The following is a 13,851-nucleotide window of genomic DNA, read 5'->3' on the forward strand; positions in this document are numbered from 1 at the left end:
CATGAAAGAAGTCCAACATTTTAATTAAGAAAGAAAAAAAGAATAACTTTCTATTTAAAGCACAGAATACATTGAGAAGGCAGAAAATTCAGCTGGGAAACAGTTGTAATACTACAGAATTGAGCAAAGCAAGGGCATCAGAAACAGTTATTACTGAACCATCAGAGCTAAAGGTTTGAGTCTGTACAGTAAAACTTCTCTGGAGACTCACCAAACATCGATATGTATTTCTAAATCTAACATCATAAAATGTTTGTCTTTTTATATATTTAAAATGCTTTATGTTTTTGTATAGGTAAACAATAAGATTCTAACATTCAGAAATTATTATATTTTAATAAAATACTAAATACCACTTTGAAATGTCCACAGCCTTCCAATGTAAGGTAAAAATACCTCTATATTCTGAGACACCTAATAAATTTAAATGATGTAGTTACATAAAATTTGTTTTATAAGTAATATTATGATACTATATTTCTGGAGCCCTGGGGCATAGTGGTTAATTGCTCACTGAAAGATTTTACAACTCAAACTCTCTGCCATCAAGCCAATTGCAGCCGACAGTGTGACCCTATTGGACAGAGTAGACTGACCCCCCCATGGATTTCTTAAGCTGTAAATTGAGCTGTATCTGTCTCCCAAGGGGTGTGGTCGGTGGATTTGAACCACTGACCTTGAGTTTAGCAGCCTAACATGTAATCCACTATGCACCAGGGTTCCTTCTACATTGATTTTAGCCTAGGAAACCCTGTGAGCTAGTTCCGTTTACTAAGAATTGGAATTAACAGGCAGCAAATACAACAAGAAGGAATAGGCTGTCCACTTCAGAAGAATTAGTCACTGAAAATGCTATGAAATATTGTCGCTTACTGAAAATCTAGTGAATAGAAGCAGCACTGTCAGAGAGTGCCAAAATGAGCCCCTCAGGTTGGAAGGCACTCAAAATACGACTGAGGAAGAAATGTAGAGCCAACCATAATGATGTGAATGAAGTAAAGCCTATGAATTGGAACTGACTGGACATCACCTAATAATAATAATAATAACATAGTTTGGTGATATGTAACCGCTAAGTACTAATAAAGTATTAGAATATCATCAGTTAATTGTTTATTGATAATCTATAAAACTATAAGTAGAGACTTAAAGTTAGTCTAATAAAATATCTTTATTGGAAATCAAGTTTGTAATTTAATTCAGAATTATGATCTTACTTCTGCAAGTATCTTGTGAATGTACTTTAGTCTTTCCTTTGTGGGTAGCAGCAATGTGCATCTTTTAAATAGTAGACCTGAAAAGTAAAAGACATACATGAAAAAATAACAGCTAATTTAAGAATATAAATAAGCACAGCAAAAGTTTTCAAGAAAGTTAAGGATTCAGAATATCATAGTGGACTCTAGAATCTATCTATCTATCTATCTATCTATCTATCTATCTATCTATCTATCTTATATACGAGGGGGTACCCAAAACAAACGGAATTTTTTTCCAAAGCCATGTACATTTTTTACAAAACAACCTTATCACCTTCAAAGTACTGCTCCTTACACTTAATACATTTGTCAAATCTGCGATCCCATTCTTGAAAACATTTTTTCAAACTCATCTGTTTGGATGGCTAACAGCACCTGCCTCGTTTTTTCTTCACCTCCTCTATGTCCTCAAATCACTGTTCTTTCATGTCCCGCTGCATTTTCAGAAACAAAAAAAGTTGCAAGGAGCAAGGTCAGGTGATTAAGGTGCGTGGGGCAAGAGAGGCAAGCTGTTTTTTGCCCAAAACTGGTGCATTGACATGGCCGCGTGAGCAGGTGCATTGTCGTGGTAGCAAAACCAGTCCGCCATCTGCCACAAATCAGCCCTTTTTCGTCACACGCTGTTATGCTACTTTTTAGAATCTCTAAATAAGAAGCCTGATTAACAGTCTGACCTGGTGGAATGAACTCCAAATGCACTACGAGTAGACATTTTTTGTCCTTTCAGAAAGTCGACAGACGTCCAGAACAAGGTTTGTCATCATTCGACATTTCACTTTTTTGAAACGAGAAAACCACTTGTACACTTGAGTTTTACCCATAAGCTTTGTTCAATATCACAACAGTTTTTATGGCACTTTTCCAAAGCAGGAAACAAAATTTCACAGCCACACACTGTTCTCTGAAATCAGCCATCACAAAAAATGAGGTTTGAGAGAAACTGCTTTTATGAAAAAATTCACTGTGACCAAAGAGAACTTTCCCAGGTGACACCACTGGATGCACTAACTCAGAGCAAGTTGCTCGATTCTCTGCTCGTCTAGGGGGAAAATGCTTATTACAACAGATCCACCCAGCAAAGTTTTTTTCCATTTTGGGGGGGAGGTACCCCCTCATATGTGGTTGTAGTAGAATGTATATAGCAATAAAACGTTTCCATTTACATGTAAAATGCAATAACATGTAATCCATTTCCAAATTTTTTCATCACTTTTAACAGAAATCCAGCACTCCCTAATCAGTAACAACACATTTCCCCTTCCAGGCAGTAACTATGAATCCACTGCATCTATGCAAATACCTATTCTAATTATCTGATGTTAGTGGGATCACACAACATTTATCCTTTTGTATCTGACTAGTTTGACTCAGAAAATTGTTTTGTTTTCAGAAAATTGTTTTAAGTCTCATCCACATCTTAGCATGTATCCGAATGCAATTTTTCCTTATAGCTGAATAATAGTTGATGTGGTTTTTGTACGGGAAAGTTTGGGAGGAAAGGTACAAAGCCTTTATAATATATGATGTGCACTAAGTGACTCTGGTAAAGTAGAGGGTGAGAGACAGCGAGGAAGACTATCAACAAAGTTGATTGACAGAGTGGCTGCAACAATGGATTGAAATACAACAGTTGTGAGAATGGCACAGGACTGGGAGGTGTTTTGTTCTGTTGTACATAAGCCACTCAAAGTTGAAAGTTATTGATGGAAACTAACAAGTAACTGATGCTCATCCAAAAGGCATTGTGGTAAAACTTTGCAAAAAAAAAAAAAAAGTACTTGATACTATGGGGCAGATGTGAAAAAACATTTAGATTTAAAAAGATACAATAACAAAACATAAAAATATACTAGGGGAACCTTGACTGTATTTATTCCATAGAAAAGTGATTCTACTATCTCTTAAAATTAATGTCATGTCCATAAAGGAACACATTTTTAAATGTTGCCAATGTAAAATATGGCAAGAAAAGATTGTCTTGTATTACTTTTTTGCCAAATACAAAAATGTAAAGTCATAAATACTGAAAATTTCAGAAGGTTGAAGTCATTTCTATTCACAGACAGTATCCAATTTAGATTAAGTATCTATCTCTTCCTTTAAAAATACCCTTTTATGGAGTTTTCATGTTAAGAATGTATAGGGTTGTGTGTTCAAATATTTTTAAAAATCCTCTCAATTTCCCAGTGAGATATGTAACTTGAACCACAGTGATAGGAAAAGAATGATTTGTATTCTCTAACTTTAAGTGGTCTATTTTCCTAAAATGGCAACACATTGCTAACATTCCTGTAAGAGTAAATGTCCTTACACTAAAAATAAGATATGTAGCAGTAAAATATATGAATATTATGACTTATTTTAGTTTTCATCTTTCTGCATTTTACATAATATATTACTTTGTATAATTCTGTAGAATCTGTGAGAATCTCATTTATTTTTAGAAATTGTTGTTGGGATAACACATAACCAGATTTGAATTTTAAATATGAATCCTTATTTTTGTAGATAAAAAGACATCTTCAGTGTTTCATTTTTAGGCTGTTGTGTTCCTTTCCTTTCATAGTTTGCCAGCCAGATTCAAGTCGTATCATCATGGGTGGGGGGGGGGAGGGAGGTTGTAAGCTGTAATTACATTTTGGTTATCATTTCTAATGTACAACTCCTATTTTTAAGGGTTACAGCTTGCCATAAACACCAAGACAGGGTGACGTATCTTTTTTAAACACAGGTGTTCTCCTATACCCTTTACAGACCAACTTTGCTAATTTCTTCTCCACAAAAATAGAGTTAGATGTAATGTTCTCTCTACATTGGCCATCTGCTCTGCTTTATATAAAGAAGCAAATTAAAATTTATAATCTTCAATGAGCAGGGTTCTGAAAAATGTTATTTTATTGTCTGAAAAGGAGCAGATCTGACACGAATGGCAACATGAGAAAATGGTAGGTACAGCAAACATTTACCTGAATAATCAATAATAAACCAGATGTCCACATCAAAATTAAATGGAAGGGTGAAGTCATTGCATGAATAAAATATTTTAAAATCTAGCTATTAAGGTCAATATATTTGCAATTTGTAATTCTCACTGAATTATCCACATAATTGTCTTAATGCTCTATTTTGTTTATGCAATTAAGACTTGCTCATACAGAAAAATATCACCAGTTTATCCTTGCAGATTAAAACCAAAGGAAAATTTCCCTACAACTAGCAGTGTTTGACAACAAGACACAATAGAAGTAGTAAAACGTAATTGCCATATTCTTCACAGGCTTTACACCAAGCCTAAGCATAAATACTGAAACCAATGCTGCTAATCAGATATCACACTTTTCATTTTGTCTTATTAAACATACTTGTCAAATATAGTTTGATGTACATATACATCTACATAGTTTATTATCTTGAAGCTAGGCACCCTTAAAAAGACACTATTCACTTGGCTTACTACTATGCTTTTATTTAAATCTCAACATCACCTTGATGTTTGGTTTTATTGTTGTGCCTGGGTTACTTGAAAAATGGTTTTATAATTAAATTAGTGTCATTAGTTAAGTCAAAGTTAGAAATTTATTTTCACACTGTAAGTGAGAAGGAAATCAATGAATGAGGTAAAAGATAAAACTGACTATAAACAACAGGAGAAAGATTATATAGAACTTTCTTTGATAATGTCAATTTAATTATAGCATAACGATCTCTTAGTGAATGTTCAGTGCTTTAAAAATAAGGAAACCTTATATTCTGAGAAGAGAATAAGTGATCTTCCACGATAATGTGTTTATATTTCTCTTATTTTTTAAGGTCCAGATTATGATTGAAAAGAAAAGGAGGTAGAGAAATAAACTCACTAGATCCACAGAAATGACTCAAAAGAAAACACATCAATTTCTTAAACTGTTAAGCCACCTAAGAGAAGAAACATAGGTGACAGTGAATTCACACGAAATCACAAAGACTGACACTTTACATTTAAGTATATCCTGTCATCTTTCAAGATAAATACAAGAGACTGTTGCTAAGAGGAAGTTCTCACATTGGAAAGATTAAACGCACCAGAGAAATAGTCATATTTTAGGAAATATGTCATTTCCCACTGATATTACAGAATTGTATGATATAATCCCCATAATTAAACACAGTTCTTTACTTGCAATTCTCATTATATAAATTACCTAGAGATTTGTAGTGTTCCAGTATAGCAGAGTCTTGGCTTCTGTCAGACAGCTCAAGTTTATGGAAGTCTTGCAGTAAAAATCTTTTGCTTCCTGATGAGCTTGAGATATAATTAATAATGTATTGGCTGACAGTTTTAGACACCATGCTTAGCATGCTGATATCTTTCACTACCAGAGGGGTGGAAATAGAACATCACAATTAGTACTGTCTATTAATTTATAAGTAAACCCATAAATAATAATAGAAAAATAATAAGCCTAGTAGGGGAAAAAGAGAAAAAGATTTATTTCAAACCCAGTTTCCAATGAATTAGAAACATGGTAAATGTAATAATTAAGTTGCCGTACTATTGCAATTAGAAGCATGGTTTTAAAAGAGTTTAAAAGTATCATACTTTCTTCTCACTGTACCTTTAGCTTACAACACTGAAACATTAGAAAAGAAATGTAATGTGAGCTTTATCAACAGTTTATCAGGGCCAAATATGACAAATATTACAGTGTCTTCAGTAGCCTACTAAGATAGTCTTCAAACCTCACCTGACAGATATCTTAAGATTATTTGAAATATTTCCAGTGGTAAGGCTTTGAAATATCCAAGGGTTGATAAGTGAGAATTGGAGTCAAAGGCTTTGGAAAGATAGCTGAATTGACGACTACTTCGTCTATATTTCTGGCTGGGGATCAAGGTGAAGCTGGTGTTTATTCTGGATGTCATCTTTCTTCTTATCTCATCCATTTCTCCTGGTTAGAAAAACAGCACACATGCACACACAAAATAGAAGGAAGGACATTAAAGCAATGAAGATTTGTTGTATAATGAAGTTGCTATGTGAATGGGCAATAGCTGTCTCTCCATATTTATAAGTTTTAATATGATGTCCAATATATGTCATTTTCTAACAGTAGAGTCTATTTATTCAGCTATGGATCATTTTTAAAACCTCAAAAATTTTTATCACTTTAAAATGCTCTGGACAGAATAAGAAACATGAGGCATGTTATATGTGGATAAGGTATAGTCTGAGAAAAGAAATATGCAAAATAGAAAAAGGTCAAAGATATAACACAAAAATCAATATAATATAAAGAACATTCACTATTAATCAGTTAATGTTTTTTAACCCTTATCTAAAAAATTCATGTATTAATGTACTTTAAAATTTTGTAGTAATAGTCTTTCTATTAAACCTGAGTAGATCTGTTATGAGAAACAATAAAATTAAATTTTGAAAGACTTTAAATTTACAGATGGTCCTGTGAATATCAGTCTGCTAACTTCAAACCCATCAGCTGCTTCAGGAAGAAAAGTGAGGCTGTTTGGTCCCATAAAGATTTAGAGTCTCAAAAATCCTATATAGTGTTGCCATGAGTTAGAATCATTCAATGGCAGTGGGTTTGGTTTTTGCTTAGTTTAATAGCTTAAGTAGGTCGCTTTGCTATTGCCAATTATGTACTCTACCATAAATAGGCAGTAAAATTACTAAAACTACAATAAGTAAATGTATAGTAACAGTCTACTTTCAGTTCTACTTTGTATTAATATATTAGTTAAATCTTAGGAAAGGCCTGTATCACTTGATATCAAAGATGAACATTTGCTAAAGGAATTTATTAAAATTAGAGTATTAACTTATACTAGACACTAATTCTTAAAAATATATTATGCACCACCAAGGGTTTAAGTGGAGAGCAAATATTTTGAGAATGATGAGGGCAACGAATGCACAAATGTGCTTGACACAATTGATGTATGTATGGATTGTAATAAGAGTTATATGAGCCCCCAATAAAATGATTTAAAAAATACATTATGTATCACACACAATGACCTCAATTCACTTCATTGTTCCAATTAAAAAAACACTGTCTTTGGTGTATATCTATAGACATATGCACATGTATATGCATTGTACATATGTACATGTATATGCATTATACATATGGATGTATGTGCAACTCCTTGTTTCTGAAGTAATAAGCAAGACATTAAAACACATCCAAGGGAGGAAGGAGGGAAAATGAGGAGCTGCTATCAAGGGCCCAAGAAGAAAGAAAATGCTTTGAAAATGATGGCAGCATGTGTCCAAATGTGCTGGACACAATGGATGATTGTGTGGATTGTGATAATAGATGTAAGAACCCTTAATAAAAGTATTTAATTAAAAGAAAAACAACAATACATCAAAGAATTACAAATATAGCTGACCAAAATACATTTTTCCCTTTGGGCACAAAATTGTTAAAATTATTTTGTTACTTATTCAGCTTAAAAGGTTACATAGCAACTTATACCAATAATAGTTATATATTTTAAAATATGACACAAATTTTGTGCTTAGTAAGAGGCATTATGTGAAAGGAAATGACACCACAATGCTTTGCTTCAGCATTCAATGAACGTTTAATTAGTAGACATTTTTAAATCATCATTAAAATTTCACAAATAACATCTTATTGTTGAAAATTTTATGATGTATAGCTAAATAGAAAGAAAAAATTTTAATAGAAACTTAAATTCATTTATAAACACTTGTTTATACCCTTTCTGAATTTTAAATGTGTAAAAATTCCTATTGTTATACAAAAATGTTGTCACACTACTCATACTATTTTGGTAATTTGCTTTATTTCAAGCACTACTATATTATAATCTCTTTCTATGACAATAAATATGCCATCTTTAAGTATATAAATATTTAATGGCTGTGTCAGTTAGCCAAATGGAAGAATCTTAATTTACTTAAGCCATAGGCTGCTTTCAATTTTTCACAGAATGTGTTTCAAAGCATTTTCCTGATAATAAAATTCGAATCTGATCCACAATTTGATCTGTTTCCTCAATAGGGCCTGTGTCTCCAGAGGCACTGATACCTGGACAACTTCAGAGGCAGTCGCTTAAGTTCATCTACTTTTTAACCCTTTAGGAGGGTTAGAAAAAGGGGGGGAGGGTATGCTTAAATTCTTTACAACTGATGGCTCCTCATAACTTAAACTTTTTTCCCCATGCTCAGAGCTGAACATGTTGGGAGGAAAGCGCTGGCTTTTCTGAAAACCCTGAAGGTGTATTCCTACATTCTTTCTCTCATCCAATCCAGAGGAAGGGATTTTAATCCAAAATGAGGATGCGGTTTTAACGCCCCGTCCCTTCCTTGGTCTTCGGTTATGTTGGGGACCCCAGCGAAGGAACATCTTTTCTTCTTTCCCCAGAGTAAAAAAACGTCAAGTGGAATCCCACCGGGACTTTTGCGGATTTATTTGTACATCCCACGGACCCATCGCATCTGCTAGGTTATAATCCGAAACCATCTCCACAGAGAAACTGGTCACTAGTAGGCTCAAACTACATTATGATGCCATTTTGAGCCCCTTCAGGGCACATACGATGGAACGAGCACCTCAAGAAAAGACTAGGGGGGGGGCCCAAAAAGTAATTTCCCCCCACATTTTACCACACGTTTTGAGTTTTCCGGTTAAAGAAATGAAATTTAGTCGTTTTGCCCTCACCATCCTCAAACGTCTCAATGTTTAAAAAAAATGTTTTTCTCCTCAAGATTTTCCCACCGGAAAGAGGGGGGACCGGGCGGCGGTCGCGCGGGAGCTGCGTAGCCACTTCACCGGCGTCCCCGGGGCCGCAGGACGGGCTTAGAACCCTCCCAGGAGCCCCCGCGGGCACAACCACGCCCACTCATGAATATGAAACGACCCGGCGTCACATCGCGCCCCCTGTTTCTCGAATAACGCGGACGCTCCCAGAAGCCCCAGCGGGCAGGAGACCACGCCTCCCGCGGGACGGCGCGCAGCCTCCGCCCCTCCGTCGGCGCCCCGGGACCGAGGCCTTTTGCTCTAACTTGAAGACCAGAAGGAGCTAGAACTTTAGAGTCTGGGGGAGGGGACGCTGCAGACGCCGTAAAGGGTCGCGCTGCGGGGCGTAGTGGTTGTGTGTGGGGCTGCTACCCACGAGGTCAGGAGTTCGAAACCACCAGCCGCTCCCTGAGCTGCCCTCTAGTGAGACTTGCCCCACGTACTTGGACATGTCGCCAGGAGCGACAACGTGCTTGGTAACGTCGAAGGGCGGCGAAAAGGACAAGATGAAATGACACAGTGGTTGCGACAGTGGGCTTACACATGACCTCTGTGCGGACGGGTCAGCCCCGGGCAGTGATTCATTCTGCCGTCCACAGGGTGACTGAGTCAGAGCCACCCTGATGGCGCCCAACAACAACAACAACACAGTCAGCAGTCAGCTGTGCCTAGTGGTTGTCAGCCTCATGCCAGTGGGGTAAGTTATGAGAGCTGGTATCAGAACTTCTCTGGGTGTAGGGCTTGGGGGGATAAAACCCCAAGCATTTCGTTTGAAACGTGATCTGAGTGCCTAAAATCAAAAGAAGACAAGTGCCCATCACCTTCTCAAGGAGTCCAAGGCCAGTCTGTCCAGCTTGGCCCTCAGCAAGGTGTCTGTTGGGTTTGGGATTCCCATTTACATGGAAGTGCTTCTGTAGGTCCACCTTGTCATTTTTATTTTTTATGAACATAGTGTGACTTTGCCATGCCAACCACATGCCAACCCCCTCTCTTGAAGATGAAGTTTTTATTCATTTACCCATTCACTCCGTAACGATTTATTGGAGTTCAGTTTGTATTGGGCAATGGAGTAGATCCTAAGGATACTGCAGAGAAAAGGACACGTTTCCCGCTTTAATGGACCTTATTACTAGCTTAAAGGGGGGTGTGGTGTGATAGAATAAACCAAAATAAAATAACTACAGGTTGGGCGCAGTGATAGGGAGGAAGGCAGTGAACACAGGGGGTGATGGTAGGATGGGGTGGGGGCTACTTTAGTGGACCTTGAGAACTAAGGAAGAAAGAGCCAGCCAGGAAAGGAGTGGGATTGGGTGGGGAGGGGAGGGAGGGAACAGCAAGAGCAAAGGCCTTGGAGGAAGGAAAGATTTTGGAATTTGCAAGACTGGCTGACTGAGTTTGTGAGTAAGCAGCTGGAAACAGGAAGAGGTAGGCACAGAGTGGAACCCTTATCGATCCTATACACTCCGGCTTTGGGGGACCCACTCCATATTATAGCCAGCAAATGGATATCCACCCACATCCCACATTCAAATAAAACATGTAGATTACTACAGAAAGGTTGGATTGAAATTTCAATTTGCAATTTGGGGGAGCCAATTCTTTTTCTCCTCAGTCTAAAACATTTTTAGAGACAGGGCCTCAGCTACTAGGTAGTAGGCCAAGAATGCCTTAAAGAATACAAGGATCAAAAATAAAAAACAAACAAACAAAATAAATAAAAAATAAATTAAATTAAATAAAAGAATACAAGGATCCAGAAAAGTGAGAAGTTTCAATTTTGTTCAAGGACTGTGGGAGATGACTGAAGAATTTTAAGAGGGCAGTGTTATGATCTGATTTACATCATTAAAAAAGTGTCTGGCTTTTGTGTGGGGAAGAATTCAGTAGGATCTGTTTGGCAGTTACTATAGGACCCAGGTGGGGGCTGGGGAGAGACGAGTTTGAGATATATTTCAGGGATAGAAGTAACTAAATTTACTGATGGGTTAGATGTGGGGTAAGGAGTAGAGAAAGAAAGGAGATAATGATTATTTCAGCATTTTGTTTTTACTGAGGACAGGAGTTTTTCAAACAAGAAATCAAGAGTTTCATTTCTGAAGTTTGAAATGCTCATGAAACATCCAGTGGAAGTGTCAAGGAAGCAGTTTTATTTATAAACCTGGAGCTTGGAGAGAAAGCTCCAGGCTGGAGGCATATTTTGGAGAATTTTGAGCATTAGAAGAATATTGACATTCAGAGAGGGGGAAGAGGTGCTGAGTTCTCAAAAGAAGTTGAAAAGGAGAGTCTAGTGAAGTAAATGGAAAGCAAACAAAACGAAACAGAAAAACTGGAGAGGACAGAGTTAGAGGATTCTGAAAATTGTGCTTTAAGAATGGGGAATGGTCTGTATTAGAGCCTCATTTCTGAGCACCAAGCTTTCATACGGCTAGGGTTTACAGTGAAAGCCCAAAATGAGTCTTCACATAAATTCAACCTCCATTGGATTCTTTCTGTTTTACTAGCAGTGTGAATGGCCTTTCCCTCAGGCTGACTGGATTAGAGAGTTGATCACTGTCACTCCCCTAACCAGTCCAAGGAGAGAAGTGGCCAACCCATCAGTAAATTCAGTTACTTCTGTCCCCAAAATATATCTCAAATTCATCTCATCCTAGCTACCAGCTGGGTCCTTGAAGTAATGTCCTAACAGATCCTACTGAATTGTCCACATAAAAGCCAGACACGCTTTTAATGATGTATATCAGGTCATTTAGTCCGTCTGCTTAAAATTGTCTCCAAAACTCAAACCCACTGTGATCCAGTTGATTCACACTCATAGTGACTCTATAGGAGGAGTGGCTGACCTTGGGGTCAGCAGCACAACGTATAACCACTGTGCTACCAGTGCTCCTTAGGGTATGACCTAAATAGAAATGGGGGTGCTAGGGCTGCAGGGTCATGAGTCATAACCTGACTGCTTTATTTGGAGGGCCCTGAATCAATCTTGTAAACTCTTCTGTCTAGCATAAATCTTTGGATGAGATTATAACTTCATGCTGATGATGTTCCTCATCCAGATGATGTGTCTGCTTTTATCTTTGCCCTGATTAAGACTTAATAACATTCTTCTTAAAATATATTTGAGATTTGGGGGTCTCCTTTGTACCCTAAGACAGGTACACTGTGTTGGGTGCTGCTTAGCTCAGCAAGGTGTCTATTGGGTTTGGGATTCCCATTTACATGGAAGTGCTTCTGTAGGTCCACCTTGTCATTTTTATTTTTTATGAACATAGTGTGACTTTGCCATGCCAACCACATCTAAATCTCCCCCTCTCAGTATTCTCTGGAGTCTATTTCTCCTGCCTTTATTCATTCATTCATTCATTGATTATTTGAGCCATGCCTATTTTCTGCCAGACAGTGTTAACTGCTAGATAACCAACCCAAACCACTCACTGCAGTTGAGTTGATTCTGGCTTAGAGACACCCTGTAGAACAGAGTAGAGCCACTCCTTAGGACTTCAGGTACGGTAAATCTTTTGGGATCAGACAGCCTCATCTTTCTCCAGAAGACCAGCTAGTGAGTTTGAACTGCTGACTTTGCAGTCAACAGCCCACTGCTTAACCCATTGATCCATTAGGGTTCTTTGACTGTTGGATAAGTACAGTAAATAAATACGCATGAGCCCCCCCCCCAATGCCTGCCCCCCAAACAGTCTAATCTTTCTGCCCAAAGGTAGATTAATAACATTTTAGAACATTTCTTTCCAGACAAAATCTTTCCTGGGCAATAAATATAGATTCATATGGTTATTTTTACTGGTTACGTAGTATTCCACTATAAAGATATATCACACACATTTGTTTGCATCATTAGATTTTCCCAATGTTTGACTAGCATGGAAAATGGAACTAAAAGACAATGGAAGTTTCCCACGCACATTTTGAAGCTCCCTTATACGTGGATACGCTGGGAAATCTGGCTTGCTTTTGCTGGATGTGGATCCTGCATCTGGCTCATTATCTACCCTCTGGTCCTTTGGTCTTGAGCCAGTGGCCTCCTGATCTTGCTGCATTACCTTCTGATCATGGATTAATTTGCCTCTGCAGCGACCAGCCTGCTGTCTGCCCTGTCAATCTTGGGTTCTTCAACCCCTGCAGCCATGTGAGACAGGAGACACCTCCAGCCTGACATCTGACCCCAGGACTTGGAACTCCCAGGCCTCTGCAACTGAGTAAACCACTTAATTTAGATAAATCTTTCTGTGTATATACATGTATAAACTCACTGGTTTTGCTTCACTAGAAGACCCAGCCTAACACAACACAATTTTTAAAAATTCAATTGCCACTAACTATGCAATTGTGGAGTTTCCACTTCTCCGCCTATTGGAAACGATTCATTTGTAATGTAATGAGATGCCAAGAGGCAAATATCAAGAGAAAAGTCTAACCGAACTTGATACATACCTTCCAAGTAGTTAATAAAATCATATGCTCATGAACTACAGTGTTTGGCAATGCCTATCTGTGTGAAAATAATTCTCAAACCTAAAATATGAAAAATATGTATAATCTCAGATCAGCATAAACAGAATGTTTTGATGATAGAGAACACTGCCTTTGAACTATGATAAGCTAAATCTTATCCTCCCCAAAGAACTTCATTCTTATTAGTAAACTTGCATTAAAAAAAAAATTATTGGGGGCTCGTACAAACCTTAACACAATCTAAACTCGCATTTTAAAAAAGTTGCTAAGAAGAGTTAATGGTTGGTTTTAAAGATATATCACTTAGAATTAGGAGAGGTTCCTAAGGATAGAAAACTCCAAATCACAGTAGCTTA

General features: G+C 37.4%; 1 protein-coding gene and 1 long non-coding RNA gene across 3 annotated transcripts in view; one reads left to right on the forward strand and one right to left on the reverse strand.

Annotated features, from left to right (window-relative positions):
• FBXO47 (F-box protein 47) overlaps nt 1–9,035 on the reverse strand; it is a 32,092-nt gene extending 23,057 nt beyond the window's left edge. The window contains exons 1-4 of one of the 2 annotated variants that reach the window (XM_045299958.1): nt 8,951–9,019; nt 5,984–6,187; nt 5,441–5,611; nt 1,218–1,294 (exon numbers count right to left, since the gene is read on the reverse strand). In XM_045299958.1, the coding sequence (XP_045155893.1) occupies nt 1,218–1,294; nt 5,441–5,611; nt 5,984–6,182 (447 nt within the window). In that variant the 5' untranslated portion in view covers nt 6,183–6,187; nt 8,951–9,019. Of the gene's footprint in view, nt 1–1,217; nt 1,295–5,440; nt 5,612–5,983; nt 6,188–8,950 lie in introns of both variants that reach the window. The other variant, XM_045299957.1, reaches the window with a different exon arrangement.
• A 242-nt stretch (nt 9,036–9,277) lies between these two features.
• Nucleotides 9,278–13,509, forward strand: LOC123522746. The gene is made up of 2 exons (XR_006680966.1): nt 9,278–9,725; nt 13,115–13,509. It is a non-coding gene; the product is annotated as an uncharacterized LOC123522746 (long non-coding RNA).
• The last annotated feature ends 342 nt before the right edge of the window (nt 13,510–13,851 follow it).

This window comes from Echinops telfairi, unplaced genomic scaffold (genome assembly GCF_000313985.2).
Source record: "Echinops telfairi isolate 266 unplaced genomic scaffold, ASM31398v2 ScPeMD7_7458;HRSCAF=8496, whole genome shotgun sequence".
Lineage (NCBI taxonomy): Eukaryota > Metazoa > Chordata > Mammalia > Afrosoricida > Tenrecidae > Echinops > Echinops telfairi.